This window comes from Podarcis cretensis, assembly GCF_951804945.1.
Source record: "Podarcis cretensis genome assembly, chromosome: 3".
NCBI lineage: Eukaryota > Metazoa > Chordata > Lepidosauria > Squamata > Lacertidae > Podarcis > Podarcis cretensis.
The window spans coordinates 111,859,311-111,874,178 of NC_137172.1; the positions used below are offsets into that span (position 1 = coordinate 111,859,311).

The window sequence follows — 14,868 nt, forward strand, 5'->3', positions numbered from 1 at the left end:
CCCAGGGTGACGATTTGTCTCGAGACACTGATTTCCAGCACACGCCTCCTTTTCCCAGTGTGATTATCTTCCTCTCTCGCGTTCACACACACAGACACACGCACAACCTGTCCCAAAGCGATTGCCATCCACTGCGGGTCTTACGCACCCAACCCCCTTCAGGTAAAAAAAGGGCAACCTTCGAATCATGGCTTTTCAGGTGTGTCCCCCCCCCCCCCCGTGTTACCATAGAATCATAGACTCTTAGAGTTAGAAGGGACCCAGGGGTCATCTAGTCTAACCCCCTGCAATGCATGAATCTTTCCAAACATAGGCTGCATACACGCCACCAGGCACATTCGAAGCGCTCTCCCCCCCCCCCCCCCCGCAAAAATAAATAAATTATGGGCACTGTCATTTGGTAAAGGGAATTGTCACTCTGAGGTTGTCAAACTACAGTTCCCAGAACGCCTATGAAGAGGAAAAGATGCTTTAAAGTGTACAGGATCAAGCCCAAGGGAGTTTCCGCTGGGACTCTAAAAGCCATCCTCTCCTCGGCTCTTGGGGTGGTTGATGCATGTGGGGAAAGCACTCCTGATGTGCTCAGAGGCTGTTCTTTCAGTAACAGGTTCGATAGCAGAGCTTCGTAACTTCGGGGTTTTGTGCGTGCGTGTTTTTACTTCATACCGCCCCGCGTATCCTCACAAATACTCAAGGCGAACCTCTTTCCCCTTCCCAAAACCATACAGCTGCCCTAAATGCAGAAAATGGTGTTTGCGCGCATTATTCACACCGGCAGGCTTTTATCTAAAATGCTGCGCTCACCGATCAGAAGCGCAGCGAGCAAACAAGCCCAAAGCCACGTCGCCCCCGCACCATTTTTAAAGTAGTGCCATCCCTTGTAGAACCCACATAGGTATGTGCGACAGCTATTTAGTGGCCAAGGCATAGGAAGACCTGTGCCTGGTCTGCCTCCCCAAAAAGTTGGGGTGGGGAGGGGGCGGGGTAGAGCTATTCCACGTGATTTCATAGCTTTCCATATAAAATCCTCCACACTAAGAAAACCTAGCACGTCAGGGAAAAGGACTCCAGCCTAGCCGTTTTCCTGACATACTAGCTTTCTGCGTGCAGGGACTCTTGCTTTAGTTCGTTGCTCAATCAGGCGAGTCCTCACCTGGACCGCCCAGAGGCAGGCAGTTTGATCAAGAACTATGGAGTAAGAAGCTCCATTGACCGCCTTGAGACTTAACAGTGCGAGTCTGCGCGTTTGCTCTGAAGTCGAAGAGTCTCCCGTCAAATTCCACAGCCTGAGCACAGCACCGAGGCATTCAGGCTGCGTTTGCCCCTGTGGTTTGGGAGGGAAGCTCGATCATGCGACGTTCACGCGTCGTCCAGGTTTTCTCGATACTAAAAGCTGCTGAACTTTGCAATCCTGCGCCAAAGAGCTGTTCCTCCTTGCGAGCGCGTAGTTAAGTTTCTCTTTGCAGCTCTCCCACGGGTGATAGGGGAGCGTGGGACATTTCTGAAGCCTCCCCCCCCCCCGCTCTCCAAAGCAATCAATTTTCCCTTCCCATGCCCTGAGAAAGGGGCTCAGCTTGTGTGGCCCCCCGAGGGGGAGGGAGAGAATGAGAGGAGAGCGCGCCCGCTTCCTTACGAAGGAAGAACAACAAAGCGCCTTAAAGACTAGCAGATTTATTGCAACACGAGCGATCGTGCACTAGATCCCACGTTTGGCACAGGCATATGGAATGCTATCCGGGGCTGGCGGATCACCCAGGCACACGATTCCAGCGGCGGGTGGGCCCGGACGGGGGAGGGAAGAGAAGGAACGGACGGGCAACTGAGACCCTCCAAAGCCTTGAAACGCTAATAGGTCCGGGGCGTTTCTGCGAAAAGCCAACCCCCCCCTCCTGAAACCTCCGTGCACGCGCGTTTGGGTGGCAGCCAGCTTCTTCCGTGAAGGCTTTCCAAAACACGCCCATCTTAGGAGGGCTGCACACCTGACGGGCACCTCCGCCCTCCTCTCCCGTTTTAATTTTTTTTTTTTTTTTAAACCCAATTCTTGTCTTCAGCTCAGCAGACACGATCAGCAATACCAAACGCGCTCTCCCATATTTGCAACAGCAATGATAGGAGGCTTGCTATTAGCCGTCATGGAACCAGAGCGCAAAGGTATCCGCGAGGGTCATCTAGCGCAACCCCCTGCCACGCAAACCCTCCTATGGGCATCACCATCGCGGAACCTAGAGTGGGGGGGGGAGGGACACCACCCCAAGGCCGTGCAGTCCAACCTCCTCCACCCGCGCGGTTCCCCCATCCCGTCTGAAACCACCCCGGACCCTGCTTAGCTTTGCAAACAGACGCGCGGTTTTCTTGCCGCGCGTCAAGCATTATTAATTCTCCCGCCTCACTCAAGGCTCCTTGCCCACCTGCTGCGCTTTGCTCCTCACCTCCTGCAACCCTCGCCGCCCCCGTCCCCCCTCCCCCGCCCAGCCCTGCCTTCCCAGGGTTGCTCCACCTCTTGTCCCCCTTCCAAGGAAAAAAGGCAAGCCTCTCCAGGGACCCGAGGCGGGGCTGCGGCTTGCCCTTCCACCCTCCCCCTTAATGCATATTAATAGCAACGCATGCGCTGCCTGACGTTTGCGCCCCCCCCCTCCTCCTCCTTCTCCTCCTGCTGTAGCCATGGGCTAGCAAGCAGCAGCAAGCAGTCAGTTCAGTGGGGCTTGCAGCACGGGCGATCGGATCCCTCCTCTTCTGGCTTCCTTTTTTTTTCCTTTTGGAGGGGGCTGGTTGCGCGCGTGCAAATAGCCGTGGGCCCCCTCCTTTCTCTCCAGAGGGGTGTCGTCTATGTGCGTGTGGCGGGGGGTGGGGAGGGGGGCTCAGCCCGGGTTATTGTGCTGGCCGGGCTGGAGAGAGAGAGAGGGGTTGGCCGGCGAGCTCTGCAAAAGAGAGAAAAGCGAGCGGGCGAGGGGGGTGGGTGGGGGCGCGCGGAATAACCATCGCTAATAAGAAAGGAAGAAAGGAAGGGTGGGGGTTTTTTTAAGAGACAGAGGCCAAGGAGAATAAAAGGAGGCTGGGCTGCTTTGCATTGAAGATCGGGGCGCTATTGAAAACCTTTTGAGAAGTGGCGTCTTCCACCCGCGCGCGCTTCCACCGGGAGAGCATATATATATATCTGGGAGCCGGGCAGCGGCTGCAAAGAGCGGCAGCGAGCCGGGGAGCGTCTCTGCGCGAAGGGCACTCTGCAAGCAAGAGGCATGCTTGGCTCAAAGGGACCGCAGTTCACGGACTTCTCCTTACGGCTTCTCCTTGCCCTGTTATGCTTGCGAGTCAAGGTACGTTTTTGGGGGCAAGGCTCGGGCGTTGCTTCCCGTAGCGCAGCTCCGCGCAGAAGCTCGCTTTTCGCAGGTTTCGGTTTTTGGGGGTTTTTGTCTCCCAAGGAAAGCTTTCGATTGCAGAGCTCCTGCCCGCCTACCCAACCCCGCGCCCCAAGACATTCGCTTTGACCGATTTCCCCACCGCCCCCCGTCAGCTGCATTTAAAAAAAAAATGCTTCTGCTATGCGTTTTTGAATTCGGGGTGATGATTTCTAGGGGGGAGCCAGGTTTCCCCGAGGACTTTCCCTTTCTTCACCCCCCTATACCGTCAGCGTTCCATTTCTTTTTTCCAGAGGGTTTTGCTTTCTGAAAGCCTCGTAGCAAGCGGACTTTTCCGTGATTGTTTTCAGGAGTGCGTCTGACTTGATTAGAGTTATTCGCTTGAGCTGTGCAATGCTTTTTCTGCGCTGTGTTCCCTTGCTTGAAGCTAACGACCCTTTAACTCTTTTTGAGCGCTGAGAGGGAAATAGCGACACGATTTCCCTCTGGGAATTGCCCCTAACATCAGAATTTGGGGGTGGGTAGCAGATGAGGGTTCCTGTTTGCTTTTTAACCTGTTGAATCAAGGAGCAATAGAAGCCTCCCCTTCCATTTTTGCTAAACTTGTTAGTGATTTATTTTTATTTTTTTAAAAAATGTTTATTTACAAGCAAAGTGCTAACGCTTCCTTCTCCTCTCTGCTTCCTTTGGGGGAACTTTTTTTTTTTAAAAAAAAATGCAAAAACAAAACAGGTGACCCTAACATCAGGCCAGTTCGAGTTTGAGATCATATCCATGCAAAATGTCAATGGCGAATTGCAGAATGGGAATTGCTGTGACGGGACCCGAAACCCAGCTGATAAGAAATGCACCAGAGATGAATGTGATACTTATTTCAAAGTTTGCCTGAAGGAGTATCAGTCGAGGGTTTCCACTGGGGGCCCTTGCAGCTTTGGGTCCGGATCTACCCCAGTCGTCGGTGGGAATACCTTCAGTTTGAAATACAGTCGGAATAACGAAAGGAACCGGATTGTCCTCCCTTTCAGCTTCGCCTGGCCGGTGAGTGACTTGACTTTTCTGAGCATCTTCCTTCTAACTCGCCTTGCTGGGCATGGGTGCTGGCTGCCTTGCAGTCGCAGGCTTAGAGCCGCATACGTCTCCGTCCAGCTAAGCTGCAACGCAGCTAGATGGAAAAATCTAAGTGGATTGGGGGGTGGGGAAAAAACCTGTGTGTGACATGTATATGCAAGTCATCCCCTGTCCCCTGTGTCCCCCCCCCCTGGAGAATTTAAAAGGTCAGAAGTTCATGCAATTTATTTATTTTATTGCCCCCCCCAATTAGTTCTCATGCCTAAGCGGAGGCACGAGGGTTGGGTGGGGGGCAGCAGGCCGTGCGTTGGAGACCCCCTTGGTGGAATGCTATGGGGACCCCTCTCGCCCTACCCAATGGCATCTCTGGTGGTGCCCGTGGGAGCTGCTAGCTCTTCCCGGTTGCCAGCTTCCCTGAGAATCCTGTTAGCGTGCTTCCTTCCCCAGCCCAGACCCTGGAGGATCCCTTTGCCTTATGCCCATGCTGCTGCCACCACCACCCTTTGCTTGTTTCCCCTTCTCCTATGAGAGCTTTACGGTTTTGCCTGGCGAGGCAAGAGAGCTGGAACCATCTTCCCTTGGCTTGGGTAGCAGTTCCGGACCCTCCACCTGGAAACAAGGGCGTGCACTTGGGAAAGGCGTTGGTCCTTAATCCAGTTGGCTGCAAACGACCCAGTCTTCAAATGGGTCTCACTTTCACCAAATGCATGTTTGCTTAAGTCACTATTGAGCTCTTGATAATGCTGAAGGGGCCATGCTGTTTGTCTATGCCTGCCTGCCTGCCAGCACTGTAAAGCAGGAATCTCTCTTCAGGGGCGTAGCTGGACAGCATCCTTTTAAACTCCGGGCCAGACATGTGGAATCCATCTAAGATTCCTCTTTATGGGTGCTGAGCAGGTCCTAGGTGTGTGAATGGGCAGGGAGAGCTTTTGAAAGAACAGCTTTGGGAGCCCTCCTCCCTCCCTCCCTCTTCTCCTTTATTGGTCTTCTGGAAGAGGTGCAACTGTTGTCTCCCAAATGAATATTCACGCACTAGATTGCATTTTTCCGATTGGCTCGTGAAGGGAGATCTCGGGAGGATTCAGTGGGAGGGACAGCCAAGTCCCTCCTCCTGTTTGTGATCCCAGCAACTCGGAGCACAACACAAAATGCTAACCATGTGCTCTTGTGCTGCCTCCTATCTGTCTCTGCTGCAATTATCGTCGCGCGCACACACACCCTTCTGAGTCCTTTCTCTTTTCTTTTTTTAAAAAAAGATCATTATGATTTAGGGTGAAACTAAGTGCACACATTTAAGAAGATTGCATTACAAAGTACAATAGCGGAGCTCACAAAAGTATTCTCTGTTCGATACTCTGAGCCTTGCTAGTTCGGTTTTGCTTGCAGGAAGATAAAACTGTTATCAAATCTGCCATCAAAGGGATAAAAAAAGCTTAGTGGAAATGTGTGGTATCTGAAGTGCTGCCAATGGCTGTCAACCTTCTCTTAAGAATTCGGCCTCCTTTCTTTCTCTTTTCTCTGTGTCTTTGCTGAGGAGCGGGTTCATCCAGGACCCTTTTGGGATAGACAAATCTTTTCTTGTGTGTGTGTCATGAAACTGATCTCTTCCCCCTCCACCACCAGGACATAATCCTAAAAGTGATCGGTGCTTCTGTGAAAGCAAGCAGCAGATCTGATCCGCAAACACTAAGGCTGCCTTGAGTAAAGATGCAGTCCCTGTGCACAGAGCAATCCTAGGCATGTTTACTTGGGAGTAAGTCACACTGAGCAATGGCGCTTGTGCCCCAGTTGAAGTTGCAGCCCTGCACCTGGGAGAAACCTCCATCGAGCCCTGTAGGGTTTGCTTCATAAACCATGCATGCGATTAGGCAGCTGACGCCTCCTCCCTGCACAGCATCCCATCTCTCTCCTTCCCAAAACATTCCACCCCCCCTCAACACCCGTCTGCTTTTTTTATGGCATGTCTGCATATCCGGTGAGTCAGGCATGAGTAAATTCTATGGTGATCTTGTCCTGCCAGGTAATTCCACCAGGTGTGCTTCTCAGGCTGCTACCTATTGATTCACACATAATCTCCTGCCATCTATAGCACTGGGATCCTAACTCTTGTGTGTGTGTGTGTGTGTGTGTGTGTGAATGGAATAATACTATAAGCAGCTGTAGGTTAGCAGAAGACTCCTTCAAGGAATCCGATTCCAAGAAAAAGCTGCGTTTTGAGTGTGGATCTCTTTCTCACCTTTGTGCACAAAAAAATTCCACCTGGCTGGACCCAAGGTGCTTTTATGATGAAATTCCTAGTTTCCATTAGCACAGTTGGTTTGGAGTGATCTGCCTTCTTCCTCAAGGTTCTCATGGCATCTTTTGTTCGTTGTTTTGTGGTAGGAATGACACATCCCTGATCCTATGTAAGCATATGTTCCAGGCTGTGTTACCTCCAAAGGCAACCCTGAGCTCCCTAGCTAAGCAGTTACTGCTGAGACTTGGGTTAATTCTCTATTCTGGTCTCCTTTCAACTGAGGATGAGCCAGTTGGTCCTCAGCTTTTTCTTGTTTGGTGCAAACTGAGCAGTCCCGTTGGAAGCTGTTAGGAGCTGGTGTTAATTTCAGATTTGCCTCCTAACTTACAGCTGGCAATTGGCAAAAAATATATAAAAAAAATAAAAAATAAAAATCTAGCTAGCTGTTAACTTTTCAATCCTTTGTGATTTTGGAGAAGGCTCTCCTTTTAAAATAAAATAAAATAAAATAAATACAGGCCCACATTTAAAAAGGGCCCCACATCTTCTTTTTGCCAGGAAGTGTTATCCACATACTTTCTGTCAAGAAATAGTTCTGAAACATTGCTTTGCGAGTGAAAAGCCCTTTGGGTCTCTTCCTTCTGCATACCCTATAATCCATGCAGGATAGAATCTATACTTCCTCAAGTAAATCAAAACGTGTGTGTGTGTGTGTGTGTGTGTGTATGTATATATATCTCAAGTGTAGATTCTAACCTGCATGGTTTCTGCTCCATTTAACACACACACAGTTAACTACGTACATGTGTAATTAAATGAAGTAGAGACTAGGATTTAGAGTTTTGTTATTAAAACTTTCCCCTTGCCCAGCCTAGGTTTTTATGTAACCCTCGTGAGTAATGGCTGTGGCGATGGAGGGCTGTAAATTTCCTTTTTTTTTTTTTAAGAGGTTGGAAGTTTGAATAGGTTGCTAGGAAACGGGGCAGCGAACCAGCATGAAGGAAAGAAAGGAGCCATCATCCACAAGGCTGCACCTGCACCAACTGCTAAAATGATACAGAAAAATGCGATCACATATTTTTGAAAGAAGCGTGACCTGCACTTTAGCCAATGGATATTTGCGGAGTAAGCCTTTGTGTGTGTGTTTCCCATAAGGAGGCCTGCTCCACACACCTCAGGAAACCTTGTTTTATTGCTGGTTCAAGCATTGGCATGCCTTTGTTTAAAGCCCTCTCCCACACAATGCCAATGGCTTAATCTATGATCTGTTTTGATACCCTGAAATGCTTTCCAGTGCGTGACTTTCTTTGTTTCACTTAAGTCAGCCTCCATTATTCATTAAATAGGACGGTGAGAATTTCGTGTTTTCTCTCGTTGTAAGACATTTCCCCCCCTGTGTTCAGGCAAGCCGGGAACATTGTATAAGTCGGAGCTGGCATTTTTTCCAATGCATATTCAAAATTTGACCTCCCCCTCCAAAAATCCCCACGTTTACATGGCGACCTTGCAGTTTGCAAATATAAGGCACCTTATTTGTTTGTTTATGAGTCACATTTATTGGCTGCCTATCTTAAGTGCTTTGTTGCAAATGGTTGTTGTTGTTTTTTTAATAACAAGTTTTGAATATCCTGGTTGTGCGCTTTACACCCCTGGGCTGGAAAAGTGCTAGCAGCAGCGGCAGCCAGCTCTTCATCTCAACCATACTCCTGTTCCAAAGATGTTTCCTGGCTCGCTGCTAAGGCTGACTTTTGTTTTAGGATCTGCTGTTGAGGAAAAGCAAAAAAAAAAAAAAAAAATCTTGCTGAGTTATGCCAGGCTTTTCTTTGTAGACAGCCCTTCCCCAAAGGCCTTTTGTCTGGATCTATCAAAGGGTCTCTGACCCGAGGAGGCGAAAAACTGCTATCAGATTATCGTTGAGCCTGTGAGAGGACTTCAACTTTCCGAAAGTGAAATCTGTGACAACAAAGAATTAGAGGAAACGTGGATTTGGTAGAAGGACTGAGGGCATCATGGGAAAAGAACGTGAAATGTGTGGTATTTTTAATGAGAGAGAGAGAGAGAGGGAGAGAGAGAGGGGCGGGGAACGACTACAGTGGAGCAGATAATTGTTTGCATTAAGTGTTTGAAAAGTAACCAATTCTCCCAGCCTTGGGTTGCAGCCCATTGGGTGAGGCTGGTATTCTGAAGTGGAGTGCATATACTTCAAGCGATCGGACTGTGACAATATTTTTACATCCATTGCCATGAGCTTGCATTGGAATAGATGAGTCTTGTAAGTTGACTCCTTTCTCAGATCCTTCCGCAGCAAAAGCAGAGGGCCGAATTGTGCCAATCCTAAACGTGCTTATTGGGAGCAAAGTTCCACTTTGTTCAGTAGGGCTTGCTCCCTTGCAAGTGTGTGTGTTTAGGATTGCGGCCTAAGTGTACCTAACTCTGCGTAGGATCCGCCTCTTAGCTTGGGAGCAGCTTCCAAGTAACTTTCTTGAATTGCTGTGTTTTATTCTTGGAGAAACGGCTGTGATTCTGTTAACTTTAAAAGAGTCAATTCCAGGGGACGTTTCTGTTTGATCAGGCAGAAGTCCCATAAACCTTCTCGTTCCTGGTTGCTCCAGTGGTGATTCACTGTCTTAGTAAAATAAAGCCATGCATTTTTAGACTTGCTGCTTTGTTCCATGACCAGGATACCACTCGCCATGCCAGAGGTTTTTATTTCCCCAAAGAAGGTGCTTATCTGCATTCTTGAATGGATCGAGACGCTGGGACATGTATTTGGGGATAGATCTAGAGGCCAAGCTGCAGTTCAGGAATCTTAATAGTGTGCCCCCAGAAGAGCACAGCATTCACTGAAATGGTTAAAGGGGCTCAAGTGAATTGGGACATTGTCCCTTCCAACTCAGCTCTTCTCCAGGTAAATGAGTCTGGAGAAGGAAAAAAAAATAACATCTTGTTCAGGCTTGCTGGGTGCAAACCTGACTCTCTGCTTGACTGACTGCTAGGTATTCTGTCTATTAACCTTGTCACCTTGTTGTAACTGGTGCGTTTAATTATCAAAAGCGATGCTTTAAACAGGTAGAGAGGCTAAATGCTGAGAATAGCGGGTAATCTCCTTGCTGCTGAGGGGTTTAAACTGCCCACTGACATCCTGGCCTGCTTGCAGCGTTTTCGCTGGGTGGCGAGGGGGATGGGAGCAAAGCTTCTGGAGGAGAAGGCCGTCTGGCCATGGGATAAGGGGAGATGGTATTTCGGGGGGGGGGGGGTTTAAACAGTGATCGGCTATTGAGACCCTTTGCAGCTGGGGGCTTCTTTGCAAGAACTGGTGAAAAACGAGGCGCCCCAATTCCTTCTTAAAATTAAAGCCTTTCCCCCGGAAAAATAGACCCCACCCTCTTCCTTTTTGTTCGAAACATACCAGTTTGGTCATTGGAGTAATTGTAGTCCGACCACCCAGACGGAGGCAGTGGTGGCTAATATTAACCAATGACAATAATGTGGCCATCCTGACTGCAGGCAGGATTACAGAGCATAATGGGGCCCGTCCAAAAATAATGCTGGGGTAGGGCAAGCAACAGGAAGCAGCAGTAGACTCGGCGTAGCTTGGCTCCCGGACAAACCATGGACTTGCTTTGCACAATGGCTGCTTCAGCACATCATGCGTTTGCAGGATAGTCATTATTCCAGCAGGCTTGCCAGGACACTCATCGGCTCGGTTTATGAGAGGCAGCGAGCATGCGCACTCAGAAATAATGCTTAGAAAAAGTGGTGTCCACTTTCTCCGGTTTCAGTGAGTGCTTGGTCCTAAGGGCAAGGGGTTGGTGAAGGGGAAGGGAAAAGGGAAAGGCACACTTAAGTTGCTCTCTTTCTTGGACGACATGAAGCACCATAAGGATCCATTCTTTAAATACAGTGGTACCTTGGTTCTCAAACTTAATCCGTTCTGGAAGTCCGTTCCAAAACCAAAGCGTTCCAAAACCAAGGTGTGCTTTCCCTTAGAAAGTAATGCAAAACGGATTAATCCATTCCAGACTTTTAAAAACAACCCCTAAAACAGCAATTTAGCATGAATTTTACTATATAACAAGACTGTTGATCCATGAAATGAAAGCAATAATCAATGTAAAAAGGTAAAGGGACCCCTGACCATTAGGTCCAGTCGTGGCCGACTCTGAGGTTGCAGTGCTCATCTTGCTTTATTGGCCGAGGGAGCTGGCGTACAGCTTCCAGGTCATGTAGACAGCATGATGAAACCGCTTCTGGCGAACCAGAGCAGCGCACGGAAACGCCGTTTACCTTCCGGCCAGAGCGGTACCTATTTATCTACTTGCACGTTGACGTGCTTTTGAACTGCTAGGTTGGCAGGAAATAATCCATGTACTGTACTATAAAATAAATAAGATAGTATTGTAGATGATAAAAATTATGTTTTATTTTCCTTAACTGCATTGATGATAGTCATTGTTTGGATGGGGGGCTTTTATCCATTTCTGCAGTCACACAGTCAATCAGTTAGTAGCTGAACTGGGTTCTGCACAGTCACAAAAACAAATGAACCAAAAAAAAGCCTCTAAAACAAAAACCGTAAAATAAATAGCAAAAACAAAAGCACCAAACTTAATCCCTTCTGGAAGTCCGTTTGGCTTCCAAAATGCTCGAAAACCAAGACGCAGCTTCTGATTGGTGCAGGCACCCCGGAAACAATAGCCAAGAGCCACATCAGACATTTGGCTTCCGAGAATCGTTCAAAAACCGGAACACTTCCGGGTTTTCAGCATTTGAGAACCAAGGTACTACTGTATTGCTTTCCCCCCTCCAAAGGCCTTTGTAGGTCTTGCCTGTGTTCCTTATCCCCAGTTGCTCCCTTGCCGGTGCAATTCCTAAAGTTCTGTGTACTTGCTCCTCTTGGCGGGTGTCATGTGAGCTGGGAACAAACACGCATTGCTGGGGGTTGGGCTCGATGACCCTTGGGGCTGCTTCCGACTCGGCAGTTCTGTAATGCCATGGGGCAAAGTGTTCAGCAGTTTGTGTGCTTTCCCTCCTTGTTCTCCAGGCCCAAGGGATCCGGAGGATTGCCATCCGCACTGTGTTTTAACCAAATGTCTTCACCCTGGCACTATGGGGAGCTGAGCAAGAACTGGTCCGAACACAGGCAGCTCTGGGTTGAGGACAATGGGTTGAGAATCTGAAGCTGCCCTGCAGCCAGATTTCCATTGTGATCTTCTGATCCCTGTAGGTGCTGAAGCAGGGGGTTGTGGATGCAGGAAAGAAAGCCTTCAGAGCTTCTTTTCCCTCTGTCTTTTCCAGGTTATTATGTTCAAGTAGTCCTCCACGTGGGGCAGTAGCGCAACAGGTTTCAACTCACTGGTTCACTTTTCTGTCCCCGAATGAGGAATCGAATACTCTTGTGATTTGGCACACGGCCCTAAACGTAGGCACGAAGCAGAAGGATTGGCTAGGACTGCAGTTAACCCTTTCGGCTTGTCCTTTGCCGGAGATGTGTCAGGGAACGGGCTTCTGCCCATGACTCTCCTACTTCCTTCCGCCCTGTGAGAACAGGTGTGCAAGATGCACTCAAACAAAAACCTTGTAACGGTAGCCAACCTATGGGTAGCTTGCCTTCACCCAAGGAGTTTGGGCAAATCCATTTTTGGCCCCTTAAGATTCCTTCTGGGCTTTGGGTCACCTTCAATGTTCTCTCTCAGAATAGAGGCCCAAACTGGACATCAATAACATGGTTTCTAACTGCATAGGGTTGGTTTTTTTAAAAAAATAAATAAATATGGGGCACAGCGCCCCCACCACTCCATTTTAATTGGGGCTACACTGAATCAGGAGGTCTTCAGCCCTGATCCCAACATACACACACAGAGCGCACTTCTATGAAGCTTGGGATGAGGTTGAAGTTCTCATTGGCCCAATGGGAGACTTTTTCCTTAGGGGTCGGAAATCTGTGCCCCCCCCCCCACACTCTGTCCAGGTTGTTGGACTCCATTTTCCATCGGCACAAGCCAGCATGGCCAGGGGTCTGTTGTGATGGGAGTTCTTGTACTCCAGCAACACCCAGAAGATTCCCCATCTGTGATCTCAGCCTTATAGGGGAGGATCCTCATTGAGGTTGTGGCTGGGGAAGGAAGGGTTAAAACTCCCCATGTGGTGTGGCCCTGTGGAAATGCCCCCTCCCCACGAATGCCTGGTATGTAATTAAAAAAAGAGAAATGGACCATGGATAGCAGCCGAGCTGTTAAAGTGATACCTGGCTTGGTCCAGAGGTGGGACCAGGAAGGGAAGAATTAGTCACCATGCCTGACCTTGCTCCTTCTCCCAAGGTTGGGGGAGAGGGGGCCTGGTGCACAGAGCGGACGTGTGTTTGCACATAACACACTTGTCCTCTAAAACAACAACAACAACAAAGCCCTCCTGTACTCTTTTTCGGTCAAGAAGCCCAATTTAAAGATTGCAAAATGTTGTCTTCACTGGAAAGTGGTTTTGGGGAGTGCGCTCCTGATTGCGGATTGCTTAGCTGGTTATTCAGGGTCCCATCTGCACGATACCTGCAAAACAGGATCGCGCCGTAAACTTGCCCCAAAGCATCCTGGTAACTGTTGCTTCCTGAGGGTGCTGAGGTCTCTTGGGAGACCCCTATTCTCCTTCAGAGTTGTGGTTCCCAGCACTCCCTGCAGAAGAGAGATCGATCCTTAAATCCCGATAGGAATTCTTGATCTGTGAAGGGAATGGGGGTCTCCTTACACCTCTTAGCATCTGTAGCAAACTCATAGCAAACTACTTTCTAGGATTCTTTGGGGATAGTAGATGGGACTTGAGGTTGGCATCTGGAGAGGAGGTTGAAGAGAAGTAGGAGAACTAGGAAGGGACGCAGGTGGCGCTGTGGGTTAAAGCCTCAGCGCCTAGGACTTGCCGATCGAAAGGTCGGCGGTTCGAATCCCTGCGGCAGGGTGCGCTCCCGCTGCTCGGTCCCAGCGCCTGCCAACCTAGCAGTTCGAAAGCACCTCCGGGTGCAAGTAGATAAATAGGGACCGCTTACCAGCGGGAAGGTAAACGGCGTTTCTGTGTGCGGCTCTGGCTCGCCAGAGCAGCGATGTCACGCTGGCCACGTGACCCGGAAGTGTCTCCGGACAGCGCTGGCCCCTGGCCTCTTAAGTGAGATGGGCGCACAACCCCAGAGTCTGTCAAGACTGGCCCGTACGGGCAGGGGTACCTTTACCTTTACCTAGGAGAACTAGGAAGGCTGCAAGGTGGGATACGAAACCCTTTAAATACAGGGGAACCTCGGAAGCTGAATGCCTTTGAACTTGAATGTTTCAGCTCCGAACAATAGAATACCAGAAGTGATTGTTCCCGTTTTAAAACGATTTTTGGAAGCCGAACATCCTGCATGGCTTCCGTGGCTCCTGATTGGCTGCGGGATGCTTCTGCAGCCAATCGGAAGCTGCGCCTTGGTTTTCGAACTGTTCCTGGAGTCAAACGGACTCCTGGAACGGATTAAATTTGAAAACCAAGGTATACGTCTGTATAGGGATTTCTTTCTGCATTGAGTGTTGCAGCAGAATGCATTGTTCTGAGGCACTTTTAAACGCTTGGTCCCAAGTCGTGGGAGAGCCGATCTGGCTGAGAGCTAGTCAATCCAGACTTGCCGCATGTTGATGCTGCGTCACCCAGCGTGAGCCAGACTTGAACTCGGGACCTTCAGATAAAATCTGAGTCACAAAGTACAGTAAGGCATTCTGGCTCTTTGCTGAGGGGAAACAAAGCAAGGGTGAGGTGCGTGGGAATGCGAACCACAGTCAGCGAGAGTTGGAGTCGAATCCTTTCTTTTCCCAGGCTTGTGGAATGCAGTTTGGGCCACAGAGATCTCTTTACCAGTTGCGGAAAGGGGGAACGCTGCCAAATGGCTTGAGAAGGAAGGTTTTGGATTTGAGCAGGTGCATTGAGGTTCCTAAAACCTTTCAGTTGGATGGGAATTCTGGTGCAACAGGGTATATGTGTGGATCAATATACTGTAGTCTTTTGTTTTCAAATGGGACCCAACTTAATTTTGTTTCTAACATTTTGGGCAAGAAGCAGGGGTACTCTTTTCTGAAACGTCTCCACAATCACTTGGCCAGAAGTTGCAAGTCCTCTTAAATTTCAGCCTCTTTAGGTTTGCCCTAGGTTTGGCATGGCCAGTGATCAGGAATTATGAGAGTTATAGTCCAA

The 14,868-nt window shown here is 49.2% G+C and overlaps 1 protein-coding gene across 1 annotated transcript in view; it reads left to right on the top strand.

The window, feature by feature from the left end:
- The first annotated feature begins 2,953 nt into the window (after nt 1-2,953).
- The window catches only part of JAG1 (jagged canonical Notch ligand 1), a 67,824-nt gene continuing 55,909 nt past the window's right edge, over nt 2,954-14,868 (top strand). Inside the window, exons 1-2 of the mRNA XM_079969704.1 lie at nt 2,954-3,314; nt 4,089-4,394. Coding sequence (XP_079825830.1) covers nt 3,237-3,314; nt 4,089-4,394 — 384 coding nt within the window. The 5' untranslated portion in view covers nt 2,954-3,236. The remainder of the gene's footprint in view (nt 3,315-4,088; nt 4,395-14,868) is intronic.